Source organism: Thalassophryne amazonica, chromosome 7, assembly GCF_902500255.1.
Source record: "Thalassophryne amazonica chromosome 7, fThaAma1.1, whole genome shotgun sequence".
Classification (NCBI taxonomy): domain Eukaryota; kingdom Metazoa; phylum Chordata; class Actinopteri; order Batrachoidiformes; family Batrachoididae; genus Thalassophryne; species Thalassophryne amazonica.
Window position 1 is genome coordinate 77,829,797 of NC_047109.1, and position 22,844 is coordinate 77,852,640.

At 41.6% G+C, this 22,844-nt stretch overlaps 1 protein-coding gene across 3 annotated transcripts in view; it reads left to right on the forward strand.

Moving 5' to 3' along the window:
• The first annotated feature begins 6,725 nt into the window (after window positions 1–6,725).
• Window positions 6,726–22,844, forward strand: part of leng8 (leukocyte receptor cluster (LRC) member 8) — a 45,838-nt gene continuing 29,719 nt past the window's right edge. For 2 of the 3 annotated variants that reach the window (XM_034174644.1, XM_034174645.1), the window contains exons 1-3: window positions 6,728–7,037; window positions 14,004–14,141; window positions 18,079–18,205. In XM_034174644.1, the coding sequence (XP_034030535.1) occupies window positions 6,997–7,037; window positions 14,004–14,141; window positions 18,079–18,205 (306 nt within the window). In that variant the 5' untranslated portion in view covers window positions 6,728–6,996. Of the gene's footprint in view, window positions 7,038–14,003; window positions 14,142–18,078; window positions 18,206–22,844 lie in introns of all 3 variants that reach the window. The other variant, XM_034174646.1, reaches the window with a different exon arrangement.

A 22,844-nucleotide genomic window follows, 5' to 3' on the forward strand; every position in this document is an offset into this window, starting at 1 on the left:
GCGGACTCCGTCCATGCATTGATCACAGAGGGCTGAATGAGATCACGGTTCGCAACCGATACCCTTTGCCCCTGTTGGATTCAGTGTTCACGTCCCTGCATGGAGCCCAAATTTTCACCGAATTAGATCTTAGGAATGCGTATCACCTGGTTCGGATCCGGAAAGGAGACGAGTGGAAGACAGCATTTAACACCCCGTTGGGTCACTTTGAGTACCTGGTCATGCCTTTCAGCCTCACGAATGCTCCCGCGACGTTCCAAGCTTTGGATAATGACGTCTTGCGGGACTTCCTGCACCGATTCGTCTTCATATATCTAGACGATATACTCATCTTTTCCCCGGATCCTGAGACTCATGTCCAGCATGTACGTCAGGTCCTGCAGCAGTTGTTGGAGAACCGGCTGTTTGTGAAGGGCGAGAACTGCGAGTTCCACCGCACTTCTTTGTCCTTCCTGGGGTTCATCATCTCCTCCAACTCCGTCGCCCTTGATCCGGCCAAGGTTGCGGCGGTGAGAGATTGGCCCCAACCCACAAGTCGTAGGAAACTGCAACAGTTCCTCGGCTTTGCAAATTTCTACAGGAGGTTCATTAAGGGCTACAGTCAGGTTAGTAGTCCCCTGACAGCCCTGACCTCCCCAAAAGTCCCCTTCACCTGGTCGGATCGGTGCGAAGCCACGTTTAGGGAGTTGAAACGTCGATTTTTGACTGCAGCAGTTCTGGTGCAGCCCGATCCTTGCCGCCAGTTTGTGGTTGAAGTGGACGCCTCTGACTCAGGGATAGGAGCCGTGTTATCCCAGAGCGGGGAGTCCGACAAGGTTCTTCACCCTTGTGCCTACTTTTCTCGCAGGTTGACCCCAGCTGAACGGAACTATGACGTGGGCAATCGGGAACTCCTTGCGGTGAAAGAGGCTCTTGAGGAGTGGAGACACCTGTTGGAGGGAGCTTCGGAGCCGTTCACGGTTTTCACAGACCATCGGAACCTGGAGTATATCAGGACCGCCAAGCGGCTGAACCCCAGGCAAGCCCGCTGGTCACTGTTCTTCGGGCGTTTTGACTTCCGGATCACCTATCACCCCGGGACCAAGAACCAAAGATCAGATGCCCTGTCCCGGATACACGAAGACGAAGTCAAAATAGGGCTGTCGGATCCACCGGAGCCCATCATACCTGGGTCCACTATCGTGGCCACCCTCACCTGGGACGTGGAGAAGACTGTCCGGGAGGCCCTGGCACGGAGCCTGGACCCAGGAACCGGTCCGAAGAACCGTTTATATGTCCCACCAGAGGCCAGGGCTGCTGTCCTGGACTTCTGTCACGGTTCCAAGCTCTCCTGTCATCCAGGGGTACGAAGGACCGTGGCAGTGGTCCGGCAGCGCTTCTGGTGGGTGTCTGTGGAAGCCGACGTCCGGGAATATATCCAGGCCTGTACCACCTGTGCCAGGGGCAAGGCGGACCACACTAGGAGTCAAGGGCTTCTTCAACCGCTTCCGGTGCCTCGTCGCCCCTGGTCCCACATCGGCCTGGATTTTGTCACGGGCCTCCCGCCGTCCCAGGGCATGATGGCCATCCTCACGATAGTGGACCGATTCTCCAAGGCGGCCCACTTCGTGGCCCTCCCGAAGCTCCCAACGGCCCAGGAGACCGCAGACCTCCTGGTCCAACATGTCGTCCGTCTGCATGGGATACCAACAGACATCGTCTCGGATCGTGGTCCCCAGTTCTCCTCTCAAGTCTGGAGGAGTTTCTGCAGAGAACTGGGGGCCACCCTGAGCCTCTCGTCCGGGTATCACCTGCAGACCAACGGACAGGCAGAACGAGCCAACCAGGAACTGGAACAAGTCCTACGTTGTGTAACATCCGCGCACCCGACGACCTGGGTTGCCCATCTGGCCTGGATCGAGTACGCGCATAACAGCCAGGTGTCCTCTGCCACCGGCCTCTCCCCGTTTGAGGTGTGTCTGGGGTACCAGCCCCCATTGTTTCCCGTGGTGGAGGGAGAGGTTGGTGTGCCCTCGGTCCAGGCCCATCTGCGCAGATGCCGTGGGGTGTGGAGCGCCGCCCATTCTGCCTTGCTGAAAGCCCGGACGAGGGCCAAGGCCCATGCAGACCGCCGGCGCTCCCTGGCCCCTGCATACCAGCCCGGGCAGGAGGTGTGGCTTTCTACGAAGGACATCCCCCTCCAAGTGGACTCACCCAAACTAAAGGACAGGTACATCGGTCCATTCAAGATCCTCAAAGTCCTCAGTCCGGCCGCAGTGAAGCTCCAGCTCCCAGCTTCACTGCGGGTCCACCTGGTTTTTCATGTTTCCAGCATCAAGCCACACCACACCTCAACCCTCTGTGCTCCCGGACCGGTGCCGCCTCCTGCCCGGATCATCGACGGGGAGCCGGCTTGGACGGTCCGCCGGCTCCTGGATGTCCGTCGGAAGGGCCGGGGGTTCCAGTACTTGGTGGAGGACCGTGGGAGGGGTATGGACCTGAGGAACACTCCTGGGTGAAAAGGAGCTTCATCCTGGACCCGGCCCTCCTGGCCGACTTCTACTCTCGACACCCCTACAAGCCTGGTCGTGCGCCAGGAGGCGCCCGTTGAGGGGGGGGTCCTATTGTGTGGGCCACTGAAGAGGAGGTACTGCTGGCCCACCACCAGAGGGTGCCCTGCCTGAAGTGCGGGCTTCAGGCATGAGAGGGCGCAGCCGCCTCACGGGAGCAGCCGGGAATGACAGCTGTCACTCACCACCATCTCCACAAAAGCCAGGCTGCAACTCCACCTCCCTGCCGAGATATCTTCAAGCCAAGAAGGTAAACTGCTCAGCCGTTTTTTGAGTCTTTCACAGACAGTTTTTGCTTCTGTATTGTTTGCAGTCGTTTCTATGAGTGCTTGCAGCTGGAAGCTGGGTTTGTGGTTAGCTTTGTGGTTGTGGTTTGTGGATAGCTTTCAGGGTCAGAATCCTTGGAAAAACACAAAGAGATGTCATAACGTTGAAAAATTGGCAGATGCAAAATAATTGTGCTTATGTTCTTTCATATACTTGCATACGAACATTAACGACATATCAAGCCAATTTTGTTGCAGTTAAAAAGTTTTCTTGGCACGACTGGCAGAAGTTAGAAATAAAAGCTTGCAGAGTGTTTGGATTTTACACATAAGCCTAAAAAATATTTGATGTTAATAAGGTAACGGGCTCAGTGTAGGTACTGGGCATGCCTATCTCTTGTCAAGACAAAGTTAGGGAATACATGGAATTCATGAACTATAACAAATACACCAGTGGTTATCCACTTGCCCACATTATTGCATATGATACAGGTTGCTGACAAAATATTTGACATATTAAATGTACATGTATTTATGTTCACTGCTCTGTACAGTGACCACAAGCATCCATGTACATGTAAAGGAAAGACCCTTTCAACAGGTAAACAGTCCTTTCAAGTACTCCATCACCAATGTGGGAAATTTGCCCAAAACTATTATGAAATATTACCTTGGTGATCAAATTTATGTTGGTGAGTTGACAATAACATGTCAGATGAAACCTGAATTCAGGGTGTTCGGTGACAACATTATGAAAGGACTTCCCTCCATTTCAACAGGATTTACAGCTATCAACAACCGTAATCCACCTCACTACTGTCATTGGGATGGATTTCTCATTATTTACAGATTCAAGGTGGAAAAGGCATTTAATTTCCACTTCTCTAGCCAGCACTCGCCATGTTGTTTACATGCTGCTAGGATGTGAAAACTGAGCAGTGATTGGTTCAGATCAGTGTTGCCAGATATGAAATATGCAACTATCTTACCAACAGTGATGCCGGTAACGCGTTACTCTAATCTGACCACTTTTTTTTAGTAACGAGTAATCTAACGCGTTAATCTTTCCAAATCAGTAATCAGATTAAAGTTACTTCTCCATGTCACTGTGCGTTACTATTATTTTTCATTGTGGGTCGACAGCAGCATTAAACTTGGTCCGTGGGCAGGAGGTCGGGGTTCGACTGAACTGTCCACTTTCAGCAAGCTGTGAGCTTTTCACCCACGGTTTTTTGCAGCTGCTCGACTCGTCCTCACCTCTTAAAGCTCGGTGATCAGCACACCTGCACTGAGCTTTACCAAGACATTTTTATACTTTCTTCCCTCCTTTATTTAGAATTCTGAGCTGAGCCGCTCCGTATCGTCTCGTTAAAAACAGCTGATCCTCCGCGACGCGTCAACAACTAACACTATTTTCCACTCAAATGCACCTAAACTCTCTTTCTGAGGACCACATGATGTGAAAACGCAATAAAACTTTCTTACCTGTAAATCTGGTCATGTTTTCTGCATAAATAAATGTTATCCATTCTTTGTGCTCAAAGGCCAAAGCAGGGGCGAATCCAGATGGAATGGGGGCGTGGGGGAGGGATGTGCCCCCCTTACCCACAACAACCCCTGGATTAAAGGTCCAGTTTTGAAGCCTTTTTTTTTACTACAACTACTAATACTACTTAAAATAATATTAATTTCGACAAGTAAAATATTTAGAGAGAATTTAAATGTTAGAAAAATGCTAGAATGAATTTAATAGTTACATTTATAAACAATGTAGGTTCGAAACTACAAGTTTTACTGTTACAGTGCTGTCAACAGTTAAATATGAGGTCAAGAAAGAGGTCTTTATTTTACTTTTTATAAAACAAGTATTTATTTTCATTGAAGTTAAGAAAGGGTGACTATAAAGTAAGTTTTGGCAAAACAGGTATCATTGTCATGTTGAGGTGGGTTGTTGTCGGCAGCTGGGGAAAGTAACTAAAAAAGTAACTAGTAATCTAACTTAGTTACTTTTACAATTGAGTAATCAGTAAAGTAACTAAGTTACTTTTTCAAGGAGTAATCAGTAATTGTATTACTTTTTCAAAGTAACTGTGGCAACACTGCTTACCAAAACCTCAAAATTATCGTATTTTGGGAGAAATTATCGTACACAAACAAAACACATACAACGTAGCTATTTTAGCATTTTTTTTTTTATTTCCAAAGAATTTTATGTCACATTTTTAAACAGTAATTCACAATATCCCTATAGTAATGGGGAAACTATGGCACAAAAAGAACGCAAATGCACTACCAGACTAGAAAGATTTTTTTTTTTTTCTGTGAAGGGACACAAACGTGTTAATTACCAGACTAGAAAGAGTCGAATTCAACCTCGAGGTCGCTGTCATCCGATGCCATGGCCACTTGTGCAGATTTTGTTCAACACAGAAAAAAATGTTGACACCTCCATAAGGAACTTGAACTTTTTTATTTTTCTTGCATATCGCTTTGCTTTTGTGTTTTGTTTGTTTGTTATTGCATTTGTTGAAATAAAGTTTCGAAAAAAAAAAAGATGTTGTTGGTTGGGGAATCTTCCTGTCACAGCAGAGATTGGATGGGAACTCATTACTTTGTATGGAGAGGGGGCGGGCTTTCAAATGACTTTGTCCCGGGCCAGCAAAGCCAGCAGCAGCCCTGTGTGTGGTGTGTCTTTGATGCCGCCTGAGGGCAACGCCTGCAAAATGATTCTTGCGTGTCAGAGAGAGATGTGTGTTTGGGCAACCAACTGAAATTATCGTACATTTTGGATTTTTTTCCCATTATTGATCGTACATCGTACAGAGGGCAAAACTATCGTACAAATATGATAATTATCGTACATCTGGCAACACTGGTTCAGATGGACCACATGGTGTTCCACTTCTCATTGAAAAAATTCTAAACATTATTTTTGTTCTTGGGTTTATATCTCGCTGCTGTGTAGACTTTTTGAGTTGAACTCTGCGAAATGTACTTTTGTATGTTTTTAACAAAATTATTGCGTAAAGATCATTTAGACTGACTTTACTGGAACATAATGGCAACAATGATTTTTCATCCGATCATCTACAAGGAGTAGGGACGGTGAAAGTAGATGAGTTTAAATACTTGGGGTGAACTCCCCAAAGTAATGGAGAGTATGGTGGAGAGGTGAATAGGAGAGTGCAGGCAGGGTGGAGTGGGTAGAAGAAGGTGGTCAGAGTAATCTCTGATAGAAGGACATCTGCAAGAGTGAAAAGGGAAGATTACAAGGTCACAATGAGACCAGCTATGTTGTATGGATTAGAGACTGTGACACTAACAAAAAGACAAGAGGCAGAGCTGAAGATGCTGAGATTTTCTTTAGAACTGACAAGGATGGACAGGGTTAGAAATGAACATATCAGAGGGACATCACAGGTAGAACAGTTTAGAGACAAAGTCAGAGTGGTGAGACTGAGAAATGGAAAAGAGCATGAAAAACGAATTAAAAAAAGATGAGAATGAATGATACAGGAATATAAAGGAGATATTATAAATAACTCCAAATGGATTTATTATTATTATTATTATTATTATTATTATTATTATTATCATTATTATTATTATTATCTCAAGAATCATATACACACTGAGCAGGACAACTCAGCCAGCATGAAAAAGTCTAATTATAAAGATATAGTGAAAATATTATACTGCACTCTTGATCATTTATGAAAGGGAATACTGAGTACTGTAGGAAATCTGCTGTAGTTCCTTCTTTACATAATATAAACCCAAACCTAAGTTCGAAAGAAAAAAAAGATTTGTTTTTCTTTTTTTACACGCCGGTACAGTAGATGGCAGCACGGGTCTCAAATTTTGCAAATATCCACACCAACCCCGAAGAAGACGATGACTTTAGTAGCTGCCATTTTGTGTCACCACAGGCTTCGAACGAAGTTGTTCTCGAACGCAGCGAAAAGGGGAGTAGTTTTGCCGACTTTATTTTTGAGTGCTCATACGTTTAATCAGATTATACTGCCGTTTGATTTGTTTAAGGCCTGCGGTGTTAATACTTTGCACAGCTTCTGTGTCAGACTTCGTCTTGTTTACTCATTGCTGTCGCAGCAGAGGTAGCATTTAGCTTCTCGCTAACGAAGCTGTTACCGTGGGAGCAGCTAGCGTGCTAACGTGGCGAAATGGCGGCGAACGCGGCGCAAACAGCCCCGACAGCTAACTGGTAGGTTTTATACTTTAACAGACGAAAGGACTAATGCCAGCGTCGTGTGATTGGAAGTAGCCCAGACCCAGACTTGAAATATGATATTTACTAATGTCAACTCTGTCGATTGTGTGGAGGCCGATGTGATTTTAATGGCTCAACAAGGCTGTAGGCTAGTTCCGCTGAAATGTAACGATATGGACGTGGGGAAAAGAAAGAAAACGGTGACATTAGAATGCAGACACTTGACTATGTCTAAATGTGAATGTTTGTCTAAAGTTCCCCCTTTAATGTAAGATGCATAATCATCAATTTGGTGTGCTTTCTGAGCTGTAAATTGTGTGTATACATCTGTTAAGAGTAGTGACTGCACGCACTGATTGTGTATCACCCACAACCATTTCAGTTAAAGTTTTATCCTTAAGGACGTTTCCAACAATGCACTGTAATTTTCTCATAATGTAGTGTGACTTTTAGTGTGAAAATCAATTTCTGGCAAACAGCAATGACGGCACAGAAGGTGCCTGGTTTTTGAATGATTCACCCAAGTTAACTTGTTATAAAAGAAGGAAAGCAATTCATACAGTTTTTGTAATGCTCCATTGTACAGCAACTCTTCTGTGAAGGATAAGGTGCTTGGGACCAAGAGAACATACAGGTTCCCAGAGAAAGAACCAAAAACATTAGAAATTTGGAGAAAAGCCATCCCTTAGGTCAAACGGATGGCAAAATATGTTCTTTGGATTTTCTAGATCAGGGGCCACCAACCCTGTTCCTGGAGGGTACCTGACCTGCATGTTTTCTAAAGGCCCCCTGACACTTGCATGACTTTGATGCACTGTGTTGTGCAAGAGAGTAAATGCGTCGTTAACGGGTGTAGACTTAACGTGAGCGAAGCACTTGCACAAAGAGAATTTTGAAATGTTCACAAATTCTTTACCGCGTAAATGTCATGCAACAAACGTGAAGTGGTAGTGAACGTTGCGCGATCGACTCGCCAACACTATGTGCAGCTTGTCAAGTCGAGAAAAGAAATTGAACAGTGTGAGTGGTTGCGTCAGCGCACCACATCAGAGTGCAGCTTGTCTGAATGATTATAATGAGATGTTAAATCTATCACAAACGTACTTTTACAGATGCACACAAGAAGGAAAGAACATGCAACTGTTTTACCAAGCCATTACAAGATAAATGGGACAAATAATTACCTTTTTAGACATGCTCCATATGCTTTCTCCACCTCCAAAAGCAGCAGCTGGAGCGCTCCTCTGTGTTTCCCGAAGCGATTAGAGGTGTTTTCAACAGCTAACTCAAAAATGATTAATCTGCTACAAAATAATTATTTTATAGGGCTGAAATGATTAGTCGAATAATTCAATTACAAAAAATGTTCGAGGCAAATTCTGTGCCTTGAAGCTTTGTTTAACATTGTAGTACATATGCCAGGTCTGTGTGGCGCTGTAACATTTCCAGAAAAAAAAAGACTAGAGCATATCAGCTAATCAAATTAACAACGATAGCTACCGTTTTTCAACGTGAGACACAGAGTAAAATAAAGCCTTTTAAGAGAAAGACCTTCCATGCTGATCATGTAAAATAGACTTACTGCACATTTAAAGTGAACCAGTGTGGCTATTTTTAAAAAACACACCGTCCGCTCGACGGGAGTGATTATTGACCCGCCGGCCGGCTGCTGTCGCTCTGTCCACTCTTTCTTCGCTTTTTCTTTTCTTTCGCGGAAAAAGCTGTTCTTGTACAACTACAAGAGTTTTTAGAAACGAACAACATTTTAGACATTTCTCAGGTTATAAATTATTTCACAGCACGGAGTCTGCACTTTTAAAGGTTTTTAATGACCTGTTTTTAATCACTGATTCTGGTGATTCTGCCGTTTTGGTGCTTTTAGACTTGACTGCTGCCTTCGACACAGTTGACCATGCAACTCTTTTATCTCTTCTTGAGAACTGTGTGGGTGTCAGGGGGACAGCTTTGGACTGGTTCCACTCTTACCTTACAGGCCGTTCATTTACTGTCAGGCTGGGGGAGTCCGCCTCGTCTTCTGTTCCTCTGAACTGTGGAGTCCCCCAGGGTTCTATTCTTGGGCCTATTCTCTTCACCCTATACCTTCTCCCGTTAGGTCAGGTGTTTAGAAAACATGGCATATCTTAATCATCTTTATGCAGATGATAGTCAAATTTACTTGCCTATTAAGAAGAACTCTAGCAGCCCCCTGACACCCTTGCTTGTGTGCCTGGAAGACGTCAGGGCTTGGTTGGGTCAAAATTTTCTTAGCTTAAATGAGAACAAAACCAAGGTGATTGTGTTTGGGCCCAGTGTTGGTTCCACAGCTCGATTAGACCTAGGCCCTCTCAGTCAACACATGAAGCCCACAGCCACCAACCTTGGCGTCATTATGGACTCTGATCTTAAACTGGACAGGCAGGTCAAGGTGGGTTTAAATCCAGCTTTTCTCAGCTTCGTCTTTTAACCAAAATTAAATTAATTTTATCCTTTTCTGACTTGGAGTGCGTCATGCATGCTTTTATTTCTTCACGCCTGGACTACTGCAATTCACTCTTTTGGAATTAATCATAATACACTTCACAGATTGCAGTTAGTCCAGAACGCTGCTGCATGCCTCTTAACTGGGAGCAAAAAACATGAACATATTCCACCCATTCTTGCATCTTTGCACTGGCTCCCTGTTAGTTTTAGAATTGATTTTAAAATTTTGTTTTTAAAGCTTTAAATGGACTGGCCCCACAATATATTGTAGACCTCCATATTTACTCCCCAGCGCGTGCTCTGAGGTCTGAGGGCCAGCTCCAGCTTGTGGTGCCTAGGACGAGACTTGAGACCAGGGAGAACAGGGCCTTCTCTGTGGCTGGGCCCAGACTCTGGAACGCTCTGCCTCTCCACGTTCGAACAGCCCCCACAGTGGAGTGTTTTAAGTCTTGTCTGAAGACTCACTTTTATTCTCTGGCTTTTAGCTCTGCATGAGTTGTATGGTCCTCTGTTGTCTTTGGCCCAGTGTTTTATTTTATTGTTTTTATGTTTATTTATTTATTAGTATCTGAGTGGGTTTATTGTTTTGTATAGTTGTTTAATCATTTTTATGTGCAGCACCTTGGAAACTGTTCTCTTGTTTAAATGTGCTATATAAATAAAGTGGATTGGATTGGATTTTATTTTTAACTTTTTTGGGGCAACACACAACACTCCACAAACATGGTAACCTAAATAAAATAACATTTAAAAAATGACTGTGAGGCTGCATGTTCAACCTCCAGCTGAAATGCATCTGCTCACTCGCAGAGAAAGAGGGATAAAAAGTAATCACTCGTGGACCCAATCTGCCAACCTTTATAAAAAAAATACTTAAATTTTACAAGTTGGAGAAAACAAAACAGAAAGCCACATCCCATGCTATTTCAGCAAAATGTCAACACTTTGGCGCAGTGATGTTGTGTCATTGCTTAGGGAGAGCCTGGACTATTGATGTTTTAAAACGCAAAAGTACTTTTTATCTGATTACTCGATTAATCGCCAGAATAATCAATAGAATACTCGATCACTAAAATAATCGATAGCTGCAGCCCTATTATTTTATATATGCAGCATCCAGTGCACAGTGTGTAGCAGCCAGTGGAACAAAGCACGGGATCCTGCTGGGAACACTGGGTGGGATTGTCATGACGATGTGCATGCAAGTGCACCAATAAGTCATGCAAATGTCAGGGCACCTTAACCTTAACTCTCTCTCTGTTCCACTCCCAGTCAATTAATGCTATCAGGTGTGCTCGGGCAATCAACAGCTGGAAGACACCACTTAAAAACAAAAAAAAATAGGTGTGACTTGAGTGTCGACATGGAAAACATGCAGGGTAGGGGCTCTCCAGGGTTGGTGACCCCTGAGATACAGATTTGAGCAAAAGCTCATGATGGTCAGTATTTGTGTTTGACTGATGATGAAGTCACAAAATGTAGATATTAACTAATACAAACCCAATTTCAGTGAAGTTGGGACATTGTGTAAAATGTAAATGAAAACAATATAATGATTTGCAAATCCTCTTCAACCTATATTCAATTGAATACACCACAAAGATGAGATATTTAATGTTCAAACTGATAAACTTTATTGTTTTTATGCAAATATTTGCTCATTTTGAAATGGATGCCTGCAACACGTTTCAAAAAAGCTGGGACAGTGGTATGTTTACCACTGTTACATCACCTTTCCTTCTAACAACACTCAATAAGCCAGTGGTGTCCAAACTATTCCAGAAAGGGCCGAGAGGGTGCAGGTTTTCCTTGCAGCTACTGACTTCAGCAGGTGATTTCACTGATTAACATCCATTTGACAGGTGGGATGAGTTCATCAGTGAAATCACCTGCTGGAGTCAGTGGCTGCAAAGAAAACTTGCACCCTCTCTGCCCTTTCTGGAATAGTTTGGACACCACTGCAATAAGCCTTTGGGAACTGAGGACACTAATTGTTGAAGCTAATTGTAGGTGGAATTCTTTCCCATTCTTGCTTGATGTAGGACTTCAGTTGTTCAACAGTCCGGGGTCTCCGTTGTCGTATTTTGTGCTTCATAATGCTCCACACATATTCAATGGGTGACAGGTCTGGACTGCAGGCTGGCCAGTCTAGTACCCGCACTCTTTTACTGTGAAGCCACGCTGTTGTAACGTGCAGAATGTGGCTTGGCATTGTCTTGCTGAAAGAAGCAGGGACGTCCCTGAAAAAGACGTTGCTTGGATGGCAGCTTGTGTTGCTTTAAAACCTGGATGTATCTTTCAGCATTGATGGTGACATCACAGATATGCAAGTTGCCCATGCCATGGGCACTAATACCATCACAGATGCTGGCTTTTGAACTTTGCACTGGTAACAATCTGGATGGTGTTTTTCCTCTTTTGTCCGGAGGACACAGCGTCCATGATTTCCAAAAACAATTTGAAATGTGGACTCATCAGACCACAGCACACTTTTCCACTTTGTGTCTGTCCATTTTAAATGAGCTCAGGCCCTGAGAAGGTGGCAGTGTTTCTGGATGTTCTTGATGTATGGCTTTCGCGTTGCATGATTGAGTTTTATCTTGCACTTGTAGATGTAGCAGCAAACTGTTATAACTGACAATGGTTTTCTGAAGTGTACTTGAGCCCATGCGGTAAGATCCTTTACAGAATGATGTTGGTTTTTAATGCAGTGCCGCCTGAGGGATCGAAGTTCACGGGCATTCATTGTTGGTTTTCGGCCTTGCGGCTTGCGTGTAGGAAGTTCTCCAGATTCTCTGAATCTTTTGATTATATTATGGACTGTAGATGATGGAATCCCTAAATTCCTTTTAAACTGTTGGGCTATTTTTTCCACGCAGTTGTTCATAAAGTGGAGATCCTCCCACATCTTTGCTTGTGAATGGCTGAGCCTTTTGTGGATGCTCCTTTTATACCCAGTCATGACATTCATCTGTTTCCAATTAACATGTTCACCTGTGGAATGTTCCAAACAAGTGTTCTTTGAGCATTCATGAACTTTCCCAGTCTTTTGGTGCCACTGTCCCAGCTTTTTTGAAATGTTGCAGGCATCCATTTCAAAATGATCAGATATTTGCACAAAAACAAAGTTTATCAGTTTGAACATTAAATATCTTGTCTTTGATGTGTTCAATTGAATATAGGTTAAAGAGGATTTGCAAATCATTGTATTCTGTTTTTATTTACATTTCACACAACGTCCCAACTTCATTGGAACTGGGGTTGTAGATAATTGGCTAACTTTGTGTTATCTGATTTGAAAATCAATGTTTAATCCCAAAAAATATGTCAAAAGTGCAAAATTCTCACAGCAGACTGTAAATTGTCCATCCCGAATCTCTGTTGAGATCATGCATCTTGAGTTTGCAATATTTTGGCTTGATACACCACTGGATGGAATGCCACTGATCCGCTGAGACATCAGCTTGGACTAGGAGTGTGCATCTTTCCCTTATAAAAATAATATCAGGATACATGGGTTCCAATATGATTCAGGAACAACATGTTTTCTTATGGACTGATTAGATACAGTTTTGTGCAATACAATTCTTTAATGTATACATTAATAATTTCCTGTCATAAATTGCAATGAGCTACAAGTGGCATTGCTTATCTTCAAATACAGGTTTCATGAAAAAAATTGGGAACCTTCAGGTTTTCTCCTGTGGAAAAATCATTTGTTTCATTCGCCTTTTGTTCACCCGGCCCTGGGGGCAGCACCACATACAGCAGCAGAAAGTGCCGCATAGAAGACGCTAGCTATCATTAGCATAAATACTCGTACCATGACATAACATTCCCATTCTAAACCAGTATGACAGAATTAAGAAATTGTGAACCTAAAGTTCAAATCGGTACCACGACAAGACGTTGATTTTTATTACTTTGCAAAGTTAAAAGCGCCTGTCAACGTCTTCCTAGGACGTCACACTGACCTCTTAAGTTTTTGAAGCATTTAAAGATGTGAAGCAGCAATAGAGATATTAATTCAACCAATTTATAACATTTGAATCAATCGGTTGTCCAGTTCACGGTAAATTTAGTTTGCTTCAGGGGATCGTGTTTTGATGTAGCCATATCTCTTACTGTAAAATCAGTTTGTATCTGTTAATTGTTATACCCCTATCTTAGACCCTTGTTCATTTTCACAAGGCTCTACCGACCTTCTGATACTGCACAGAACAACTGTCATCTCTAAATCTTGAAATTTATTGCAGCCACCTACTGAGCTAGTCTTGCCAGTTTTCTGCAGACTAGAAGTGTATTTTGAATCTTCGGTACAATGTGACTCCACAGTACTTCATTCAGTTTTTCCAATTTTGCAGCTCTATATTGTTGCCATTTACTAAAACAATAAAGTTGTGATGAATTTAGATTTTTGTTTTCCTGTTGACACATTTTCTTTCAAAATATGTAACTCATGTTTTGTGTCACTGACAGGTCCTACGGTGTTACTCCAGAAGGCCAGGTTCATGAAAATCCAGAATGGGAGAAAGCACGAAAAGCACTAGCCTCAATAAGCAAGAACCACAACTCTAAGACTACACAAGCCAGCCATCCTACACCAGAGGTGGGCCACTTTCTCTTAAGAATGCACCTTGTACTCTGGAAGACCATTGATTTTTATTTTAGTGGGGTTGTTGCAGTACTCATCCAGGTACCAATGTCTGTACTTTAGAGATGGTAAAATGAAGCCCCGTTGATGTCAAAGCTTCCCAGCCAATTGCTTCATCAAAAGATTCATTACTTAAAGACCCATTTAACAGCTCGTTACAGATTAGACATCTTGTGGTCATTTGATGTACAGCAGCCCTACTGTGATATTACATGTACCAAGCTATACCACTGGTCCTGATAAAGTGATGCAAGTAATATGTCAGTATATTTAAATTAGATATGGTAAATTGTTTGAAATTCTGTGATGCTGTAAGTGCTATGTGTACAACCCCTGGCAAAAAATTATGGAATCACCAGCCTTTGAGGATGTTCATTCAGTTGTTTAATTTTGTAGGAAAAAAGCAGATCACAGACATGACACAAAACTAAAGTCATTTCAAATGGCAACTTTCTGGCTTTAAACACTAAGAAATCAAGAAAAAAAAATTGTGGCAGTCAGTAATGGTTACTTTTTTAGACCAAGCAGAGGGAAAAAAATATGGAATCACTCAATTCTGAGGAAAAAATTATGGAATCATGAAAAACAAAAGAACGCTCCAACACATCACTAGTATTTTGTTGCACCACCTCTGGCTTTTATAACAGCTTGCAGTCTCTGAGGTATGGACTTAATGAGTGACAAACAGTACTCTTCATCAATCTGGCTCCAACTTTCTCTGATTGCTGTTGCCAGATCAGCTTTGCAGGTTGGAGCCTTGTCATGGACCATTTTCTTCAACTTCCACCAAAGATTTTCAATTGGATTAAGATCCGGACTATTTGCAGGCCATGATATTGACCCTATGTGTCTTTTTGCAAGGAATGTTTTCACAGTTTTTGCTCTATGGCAAGATGCATTATCATCTTGAAAAATGATTTCATCATCCCCAAACATCCTTTCAATTGATGGGATAAGAAAAGTGTCCAAAATATCAACGTAAACTTGTGCATTTATTGATGATGTAATGACAGCCATCTCCCCAGTGCCTTTACCTGACATGCAGCCCCATATCATCAATGACCGTGGAAATTTACATGTTCTCTTCAGGCAGTTGTCTTTATAAATCTCATTGGAACGGCACCAAACAAAAGTTCCAGCATCATCACCTTGCCCAATGCAGATTCGAGATTCATCACTGAATATGACTTTTCATCCAGTCATCCACAGTCCACGATTGCTTTTCCTTAGCCCATTGTAACCTTGTTTTTTTCGGTTTAGGTGTTAATGATGGCTTTTGTTTAGCTTTTCTGTATGTAAATCCCATTTCCTTTAGGTGGTTTCTTACAGTTCGGTCACAGACGTTGCCTCCAGTTTCCTCCCATTCGTTCCTCATTTGTTTTGTTGTGCATTTTTGATTTTTTTCTTTTTAGACATATTGCTTTAAGTTTTCTGTCTTGACGCTTTGATGTCTTCCTTGCTCTACCAGTATGTTTGCCTTTAACAACCTTCCCATGTTGTTTGTATTTGGTCCAGAGTTTAGACACAGCTGACTGTGAACAACCAACATCTTTTGCAACATTGCATGATGAATTACCCTCTTTTAAGAGTTTGATAATCCTCTCCTTTGTTTCAATTGACATCTCTCGTGTTGGAGCCACGATTCATGTCAGTCGACTTGGTGCAACAGCTCTCCAAGGTGTGATCACTCCTTTTTAGATGCAGACTAACGAGCAGATCTGATTTGATGCAGGTGTTAGTTTTGGGGATGAAAATTTACAGGGTGGTTCCATAATTTATTCCTCAAAATTGAGTGAGTCCATATTTTTTCCCTCTGCTTGGTCTAAAAAAGTAACCGTTACTGACTGCCACAATTTATTTTTCTTGATTTCTTATAGTGTTTCTTAAAGCCAGAAAGTTGCCATTTGAAATGACTTTAGTTTTGTGTCATGTCTGTGATCTGCTTTTTTCTACAAAATTAAACAACTGAATGAACATCCTCCGAGGCTGGTGATGCCATAATTATTGCCAGGGGTTGTATTATTGGAAAAAACCCTGAAAATTATTTATATATACACAGATTAATGTAATGTCCATTACATATAAATGCTTTTTAATACAATTAATAGAACATACCATTTGCTATAAATGGTTGACTTTTTTTTTTTAACAGTAAGTGCTTGTGTGACTGGGAATGATTGATATTGGGCAAGTAAGAGGGGTGTGTTTTATTCATAGTTCTTGCTAGCGTTATAACAGAGTAACTACTGCCTGAAAAAAATTATTCTGCAGTTGGGCTGTTGTTTTCGAGGGTGTGTAGGAAAATGATCATTTCTCTTTTGATTGTGGACCCACTATTTCTGATTCAGAGGTAGCGGGTCCACAATTTATTCATCAACCTTCGTCAAAGCCATTTAAAGATGTCAATCATGACTCACCTTTCTGCTGATTAAAGTCGCTAACCAGGACTATTGTCTACTGTTGCGGGCAAGAAACGAGAATTGTCCTCCATTTCACACCAAACAGTTTTTGTTAGTTTCTTCTTGACATGCCTTTTTCATGGGCGGCCAGTGATGCTTCTCTGGCATGGACTTGACCATTAATATCTCTGGCTTTGCTGGTTCATAAACTGAAGTTACAGTCCCTCATGTAAGGCGGGGGTGTGGGGGATATATCCTCCGTGTGTTGTTGTTGGACTTGTCCGAACATCGTCTCTTGTAATGCTGGCACAGTCTGTGACTGTTACCGGCTCGCCTGTAAGCTGAAGTTACAGTCCCTCGTGTAAAGGAAAAATAATAATATCCTCCATGTGTTGTCGTGGGACTTGACTGATTAAACATCGTTCTTCTTGTCGCTGCTCTCTGCCAAGTGAAGTTTGAAAGATATTCAAAGATTTGACCTTCCGCAATCAATAACTTCAAAGGGAATTGCCTTTTTAAATCAAATGGCACCTCTTTCCAAATGTTGTAATGCAGACAACAAACTACAATCGACCTTAACTTTTTTTCCTCTTTTTTGCCAAAATGAGACGTCCGCCATTCTTTGTGAATTACATTAATCTCGATGTGCAGTTGTCTGTGAGATCAGAGCTCAGGGACCATCAACAGCTTACCACAGTGAAAGGAAATACTTTAATAAAAACTCAATAACATCACACTTATGGTTTGTAGTGTCACCAAACTCACATCAATGAACTTCCTGTGGTTGTACTTGGGGGGGGGGGGGGGGGGTAGTTTGGATGGTTGTAGTTTTTTGTCTGTATTACAATATTTGGAAAGAGGTGTTATTTGATTTAAAACGGAAACTTGCTTTGAAGTTATTGATTCCTGAAGGTTGAATCTCTGAATATCTTTCCAAGTATCATGACTACAGATAGTTTTCTAACTCCGCACCAGTGAAATTGTACATTCTTTAATCAAATCTACAATAGAAATGTATGTGTAACTGTTTTAGTCTCAATAAATGTTGTTGTGAGCTCATGATTTGGGTGTTATTGCAAACTTAAGTACCTGATGGTCCAGCTATTTAGACTGACAAATAAGGATATATATATATATATCTCAACTGTTAACAAGGCTCCATAGATCCAAGCAGAAAGTAGTATGCACGTCCCATGCCATTTTTCAGTGAATCGAAACACAGGAGGAGACATTCGTGTCCTTCCACTGAAACAGTGCCTTCTTTGTCTTTGCTCACGTGATCAAATGCAATATGATAAAGGCCTTGATTCAGGCTTCATTTGGACATGCACCCTTTGCTCGACACAAGCCTCAGGGCTTCAGTGTCAGATGTAACATCACTACTATACTTTTGTTTAGGATTTGTATTAACTCTACACCCTAATCTGTTCCCTGTTCTTTGCTTGTGTTGGACATTTTAGTTTAGATTACCTTTTTAATTCCAGGATTATTTTTGCCTGTTATTTCAGCCTCCAGTAACTGATTCCGCTGCCATTCAACAGCAGCAGCAATATTATCAGTGGTACCAACAAAACCAGCAGTATCCTGGATATGCATATCCTTACAACTACTACTACCCCATGGCTCCAGTAAGTACAGTTATGGCTACTTTGTTTACTGTGCAGTATGTTTCTCACATTTAACATAAAAGTTGAGGGGAAGATATACAGTGGCTTGCAGAAGTATTCAGCCCCTTGGTATTTCATGCATTTTAATTTATGGCATTTCAAATGCAAAATGTAGATCAGGCTTCTCAATATACAAGTTTCTAAAATGATCTTCCTTAGACTCAAACTGAAAGTAAATCTGTTCAACTTGATATAAATTAATTAAAAATATAAAAGTCATGATGGGTTGCATAAGTAACCAGCCCCTTTGGTATAATACCTGTAAATAACCAGTTTAATTTCCAGTTTTCTTCAGGCAAGTCAGAGGTTGGATACATGAGCATTTCCAAGTTACTGAAAATGTCTTGAACTTTATTTACATCAGTTTTGTAGAAATGCAAACAGTATGGCACTCTATGGTCAATTTGTGTGGATTAGACAGTTCTCAGAAACTGAGTGACTGTGCAAGAAGGAGAAGAGTGAGGAAAGCCACCAAGACACCTAGACAACCCAGAAGAAGCTACAGGCTTCTGTGGCTGTGATTGGAGAAATTGTGCACAGTGCATGTTTCGCATTTTGTGGCCCCGGTTATACAGTTTCATGATGAAGTGGCCCAGAGGAGGGTTTTATTAAAAAGAAGGCCTGAAGTTCAGCTACTATCTGCCAGAAGGTACATCTGAGATGCAAGCCTAGATTTAATGTTTTGGTGAAAGAAAACTCTCTTCTGTTTTCTTTCACCAAAACATTCTGGGTTGTCTTGATAACATGAACAATAACTTTATATTGAGATCACTTAAATCCTGAGTATGTTCACTAGACTGGAAAAACTGTGTGTTGCATGTGTAGTGTAGAAGTAAAGATAGTAATATTTGAACAGTGACATGTAGAAATGATGTTATTTGACTGGCTTTGATTTTAGTATGGAAGTGTAAGAATACCACAGAACAGTCAGAACCCACTGGACCTTGGAGTTAAACAGTCTTTTAACTTACACTTATGTTAGTTTGTTATCGAAAAGTCAAGTTCCTGGGCTTTTCTTTTGTAATTCTAAGTTTTGAAGTAAACAGACAAAAAGAAGGGAATTGATTATTAGATGCATTGTGATGCAGACATGGACTACTCTGAATCTGTTCACAAATGTCAATCAATTTTCTAAACATTAATTGCAATTTAATATGCACAATGCACCACAGTGGTTGTATGTGCATTCCTGTTTTAATTATTTTGACACACATACAAAGTGCATTAGTGCAATACATCCAGTGTGCATGTGCATTGTGATGAGGTCACCATAAAGGCAGAAAAAAGCAGCATACAAGTCTGACTTTTTTTTAGCAGGGGTGGTGGCCAAGTGGTTAAAGCACTTGGTTTCAGTGCAGAAGGTTACGGTTTCAAATCCCACCCCTGCCACATTTCTCCATGTAATGTGGAGTTGTGTCAGAAAGGGCATCCGGCGTAAAACCTGTGCCAATTCAACATGCAGATCCACCTTGGATTTGCTGTGGTGACCCCGAGTGCAAACAAGGGAGCAGCCGAAGGGACTTACTTACAAGTCTGACCTTTTTAACTGGGGTGGTAGTAAATCCAAATACGAGTCAGTCTGAAGCCACACTTAAGGCCCCCTAACTCTTACATGACTTTGATCCACGCACTTGCATGCATGTCATCGTGACGCTCCCACCCACTGTGTTCCTGGCTGGACGCCGTGCTTTGTTCCACTGGCTGCCACGTGTTGTGCGCTGGACACTGTTTGTAAAAATAATTATTTCATAGCAGACTAATCATTTTCTCTGCGAGTTGGTTGATGAAAACGCCTCTAAACGCTTCCTGAATCACAGAGGAGCACTCTAGCTGTAGCTGTTCTCCCTCTAAACGAGCTGGAGGAAGCATTTGGAGCTGTCTAAAAAAGGTAATTATTTGTCATGTTTACATTGTCATGGCTTGGTAAAACTGTTGCGTGTTCTTTTCTTCTTGTGTGCTGCAGTAAAGGTATGTTTATCATAGAGTTAGCATCTTGTTAGAATCATTCAGACGAGGTGCGCTGATGCAATCACACTGTTCACTTCTTCTTTACTCTATTTGATGAGCTGCACGTAGTGTTGGCGACTAGATGGTGCAATGCTGCACGACATTTAAGCGTTAAAGATTTTTTTTTGAACATTTCAAAATACTCTGCGCAATTGTACGCGTCGGCGTCCCTCTCACGTTCAGTCTTCACCTGATAGCGATGAGTTCACTCTCCTGCAGGACATTGCGTGCATCAAAGTGGTGTAAGTATCAGGGGGCCTTTACACAGGTGGTTTTAGTGGTGGGGTTGGGCCAACAGCCTTCCTGGGTTTTACAATTTAGAATCAGTGAATGAGAGCCACAAAAGTATAAATGTTAGAGCTGTTAAAGAATATATTGGAAATAAATTAATTTTGAATCATTACAAATATTTTTATTTGGAAAGTAAGAAGTATTCATATGGGGGGGGGGTCCTCTAATAGGAAAAAGAAAACCTGAATCGTCATTAAATCACAAGTACCTAAAGATTTATACCCCAAGAAACTACTTAAAAGGTTGTGGGCTCATTCACATGACTCATCCAAATGACATGTACTAATTTGACATCATACCATAAGGGTTGGTGACATAGTCTCAAAATTATATCACAGTATTTCAAGGAAATTTGCAATAATGTTTATAACTTTATCGAGAAAAAAAAAAAACTTAATGATCAGAGGCTGATACACTGCTCTCGCTTTCAGACAGATTAGGCTTGTCATTGTGTGTGCTAGAACACAAATAGTAGCAAATTTGAAAATGTGCTTAAAGGAAAATGTATTTTTCTTTAATAATAAATATAAAACAAACGCACAAGTATGGGAATAGTCCTTAGGACTTATGCATCCATTGCAATGATGATTCATAGAACTGCAGTTAAGTAAAGTTATAGCCAATTTGGTAGACAAGAACCAGATAAGAAGTCCAAAAGTAATGTTACTATTGTTTTGGTAAAGCAGAACATTGCTGGGAGTTAAGGACATTTGTTTTATAGCTATCAGATTCCTCTGTCTTAAGTTTAAATCTGTGGTGTCTGCGACACCAGACAAACAATATTATATGCCGCTGCTGTGTTTGTACTGCTTTCAAATCCAGCTTGGGGGCGTATCATGCATCCTACCAGCCTAAAACCAGTCAGTTTGACCGAGAGGAAAGCTGAGCTATTTTACATAAATTTGCATGCAGCAGAGCTGTGGATGGCTTGGCTATGGCAGATCTGTGAAATAGGACAAGTGCAAAGCATTGATGTAATTTAATGTAAATGTGACAATTTGCATAGCGTTCATTAACTTATTGCAATGAGAGAGTAATATGACCGTGCATTCAGAGACAGAACTCCACAGAAGCGCAAGCTGAAAAGATTTTATTATAAGACAGATGACTAGTTAAGCATGGGCTTTTTTTTTTTTGCTGGGGATGATGTCCAGCAGTGCATAGTTTATTTTGTTTTGTTTGTTTGATAGTGAACATGATTGAATATTGAAATTTAAATGGCAAGCTTTCACATTTTAAGTTGGGTAAATTCATCATTATATTAACCCTCTGGGGTCTGAGGGCATTTTTTGGACAGTTCACTCACCTGGCATAAATGTTTTATTATTGCTGTTAACAGCTCTCCCTGCATCCCACAATCAAGTTTTGTCTGTTTTTTTTTTTTTTTTTTTTTTTTCAGGACAACCTGTGCTTTCAGAATATATATGTCTTTGTTGTGTTTTATAAGGGTAATAAAGGTTTACAATCAAAACTAGGCAAGGGAAAAATAATTTTCCCCACACATTTATTCAAAACACACAGCAAACTATAATAAACAGCTGTTTTGACACTTTTTAATGTAATTTGAGGTCTTGTGTGAGTCTATACAACAAAAAGGTTCAAACAATAAACACAAATGCACATTTTAACAATATATACAAAATGGTCTGTGCGTTTTGTTCATTGATATGGTAAACAGTGCTTTATGCAGAGAAAGCAACAGAGTTATCCAGTAACATTTACATGCAAACTAGTGGAGCAATCCTGATAGTTACACACTCTTTGTTTGAGTACGTGAGATTATCAGAGGCTCTCTGTCTGCTCCTGCTTTCACTGATTGCTTTGCGTACTGGCGCAGGGCACATTGAGTATGTACTAATAGTATGTACTCGTTGGAGCACCCAGGGGGCTATTCAAACGGGCCAACTAGTAACGTATCACTCCTGAAAGCGATCTTTGGCTTTTCACGTGAGGTAAATCTGCCCTGCGATTGGATTTTGGAAAAACCATGTGACGGTGAACCAATTCCGATTGGACACTCACATTGCGCACGTCATCACACAGCTTCTATGAGGAGTACAAAGATGGTCGATGGCTGGCACGAAGGTCCGCGGAGTTAACTTTTCAGCAAAAAAGTAAGTTTCTATCTCATATCATTCAAAACTTATTATAATTTAGTAAAGCTTGGTCTGAGCCGTCGTATACGACGGCATCAGCCCCAGAGGGTTAAGGGAAAAAAAAGACACCCCCCCCCCAAAAAAAATTGATAGATGAATCAATTTTTAAGCAGGGAAAAATGCCTTTGGTGCAGCCCTGCTGTCAT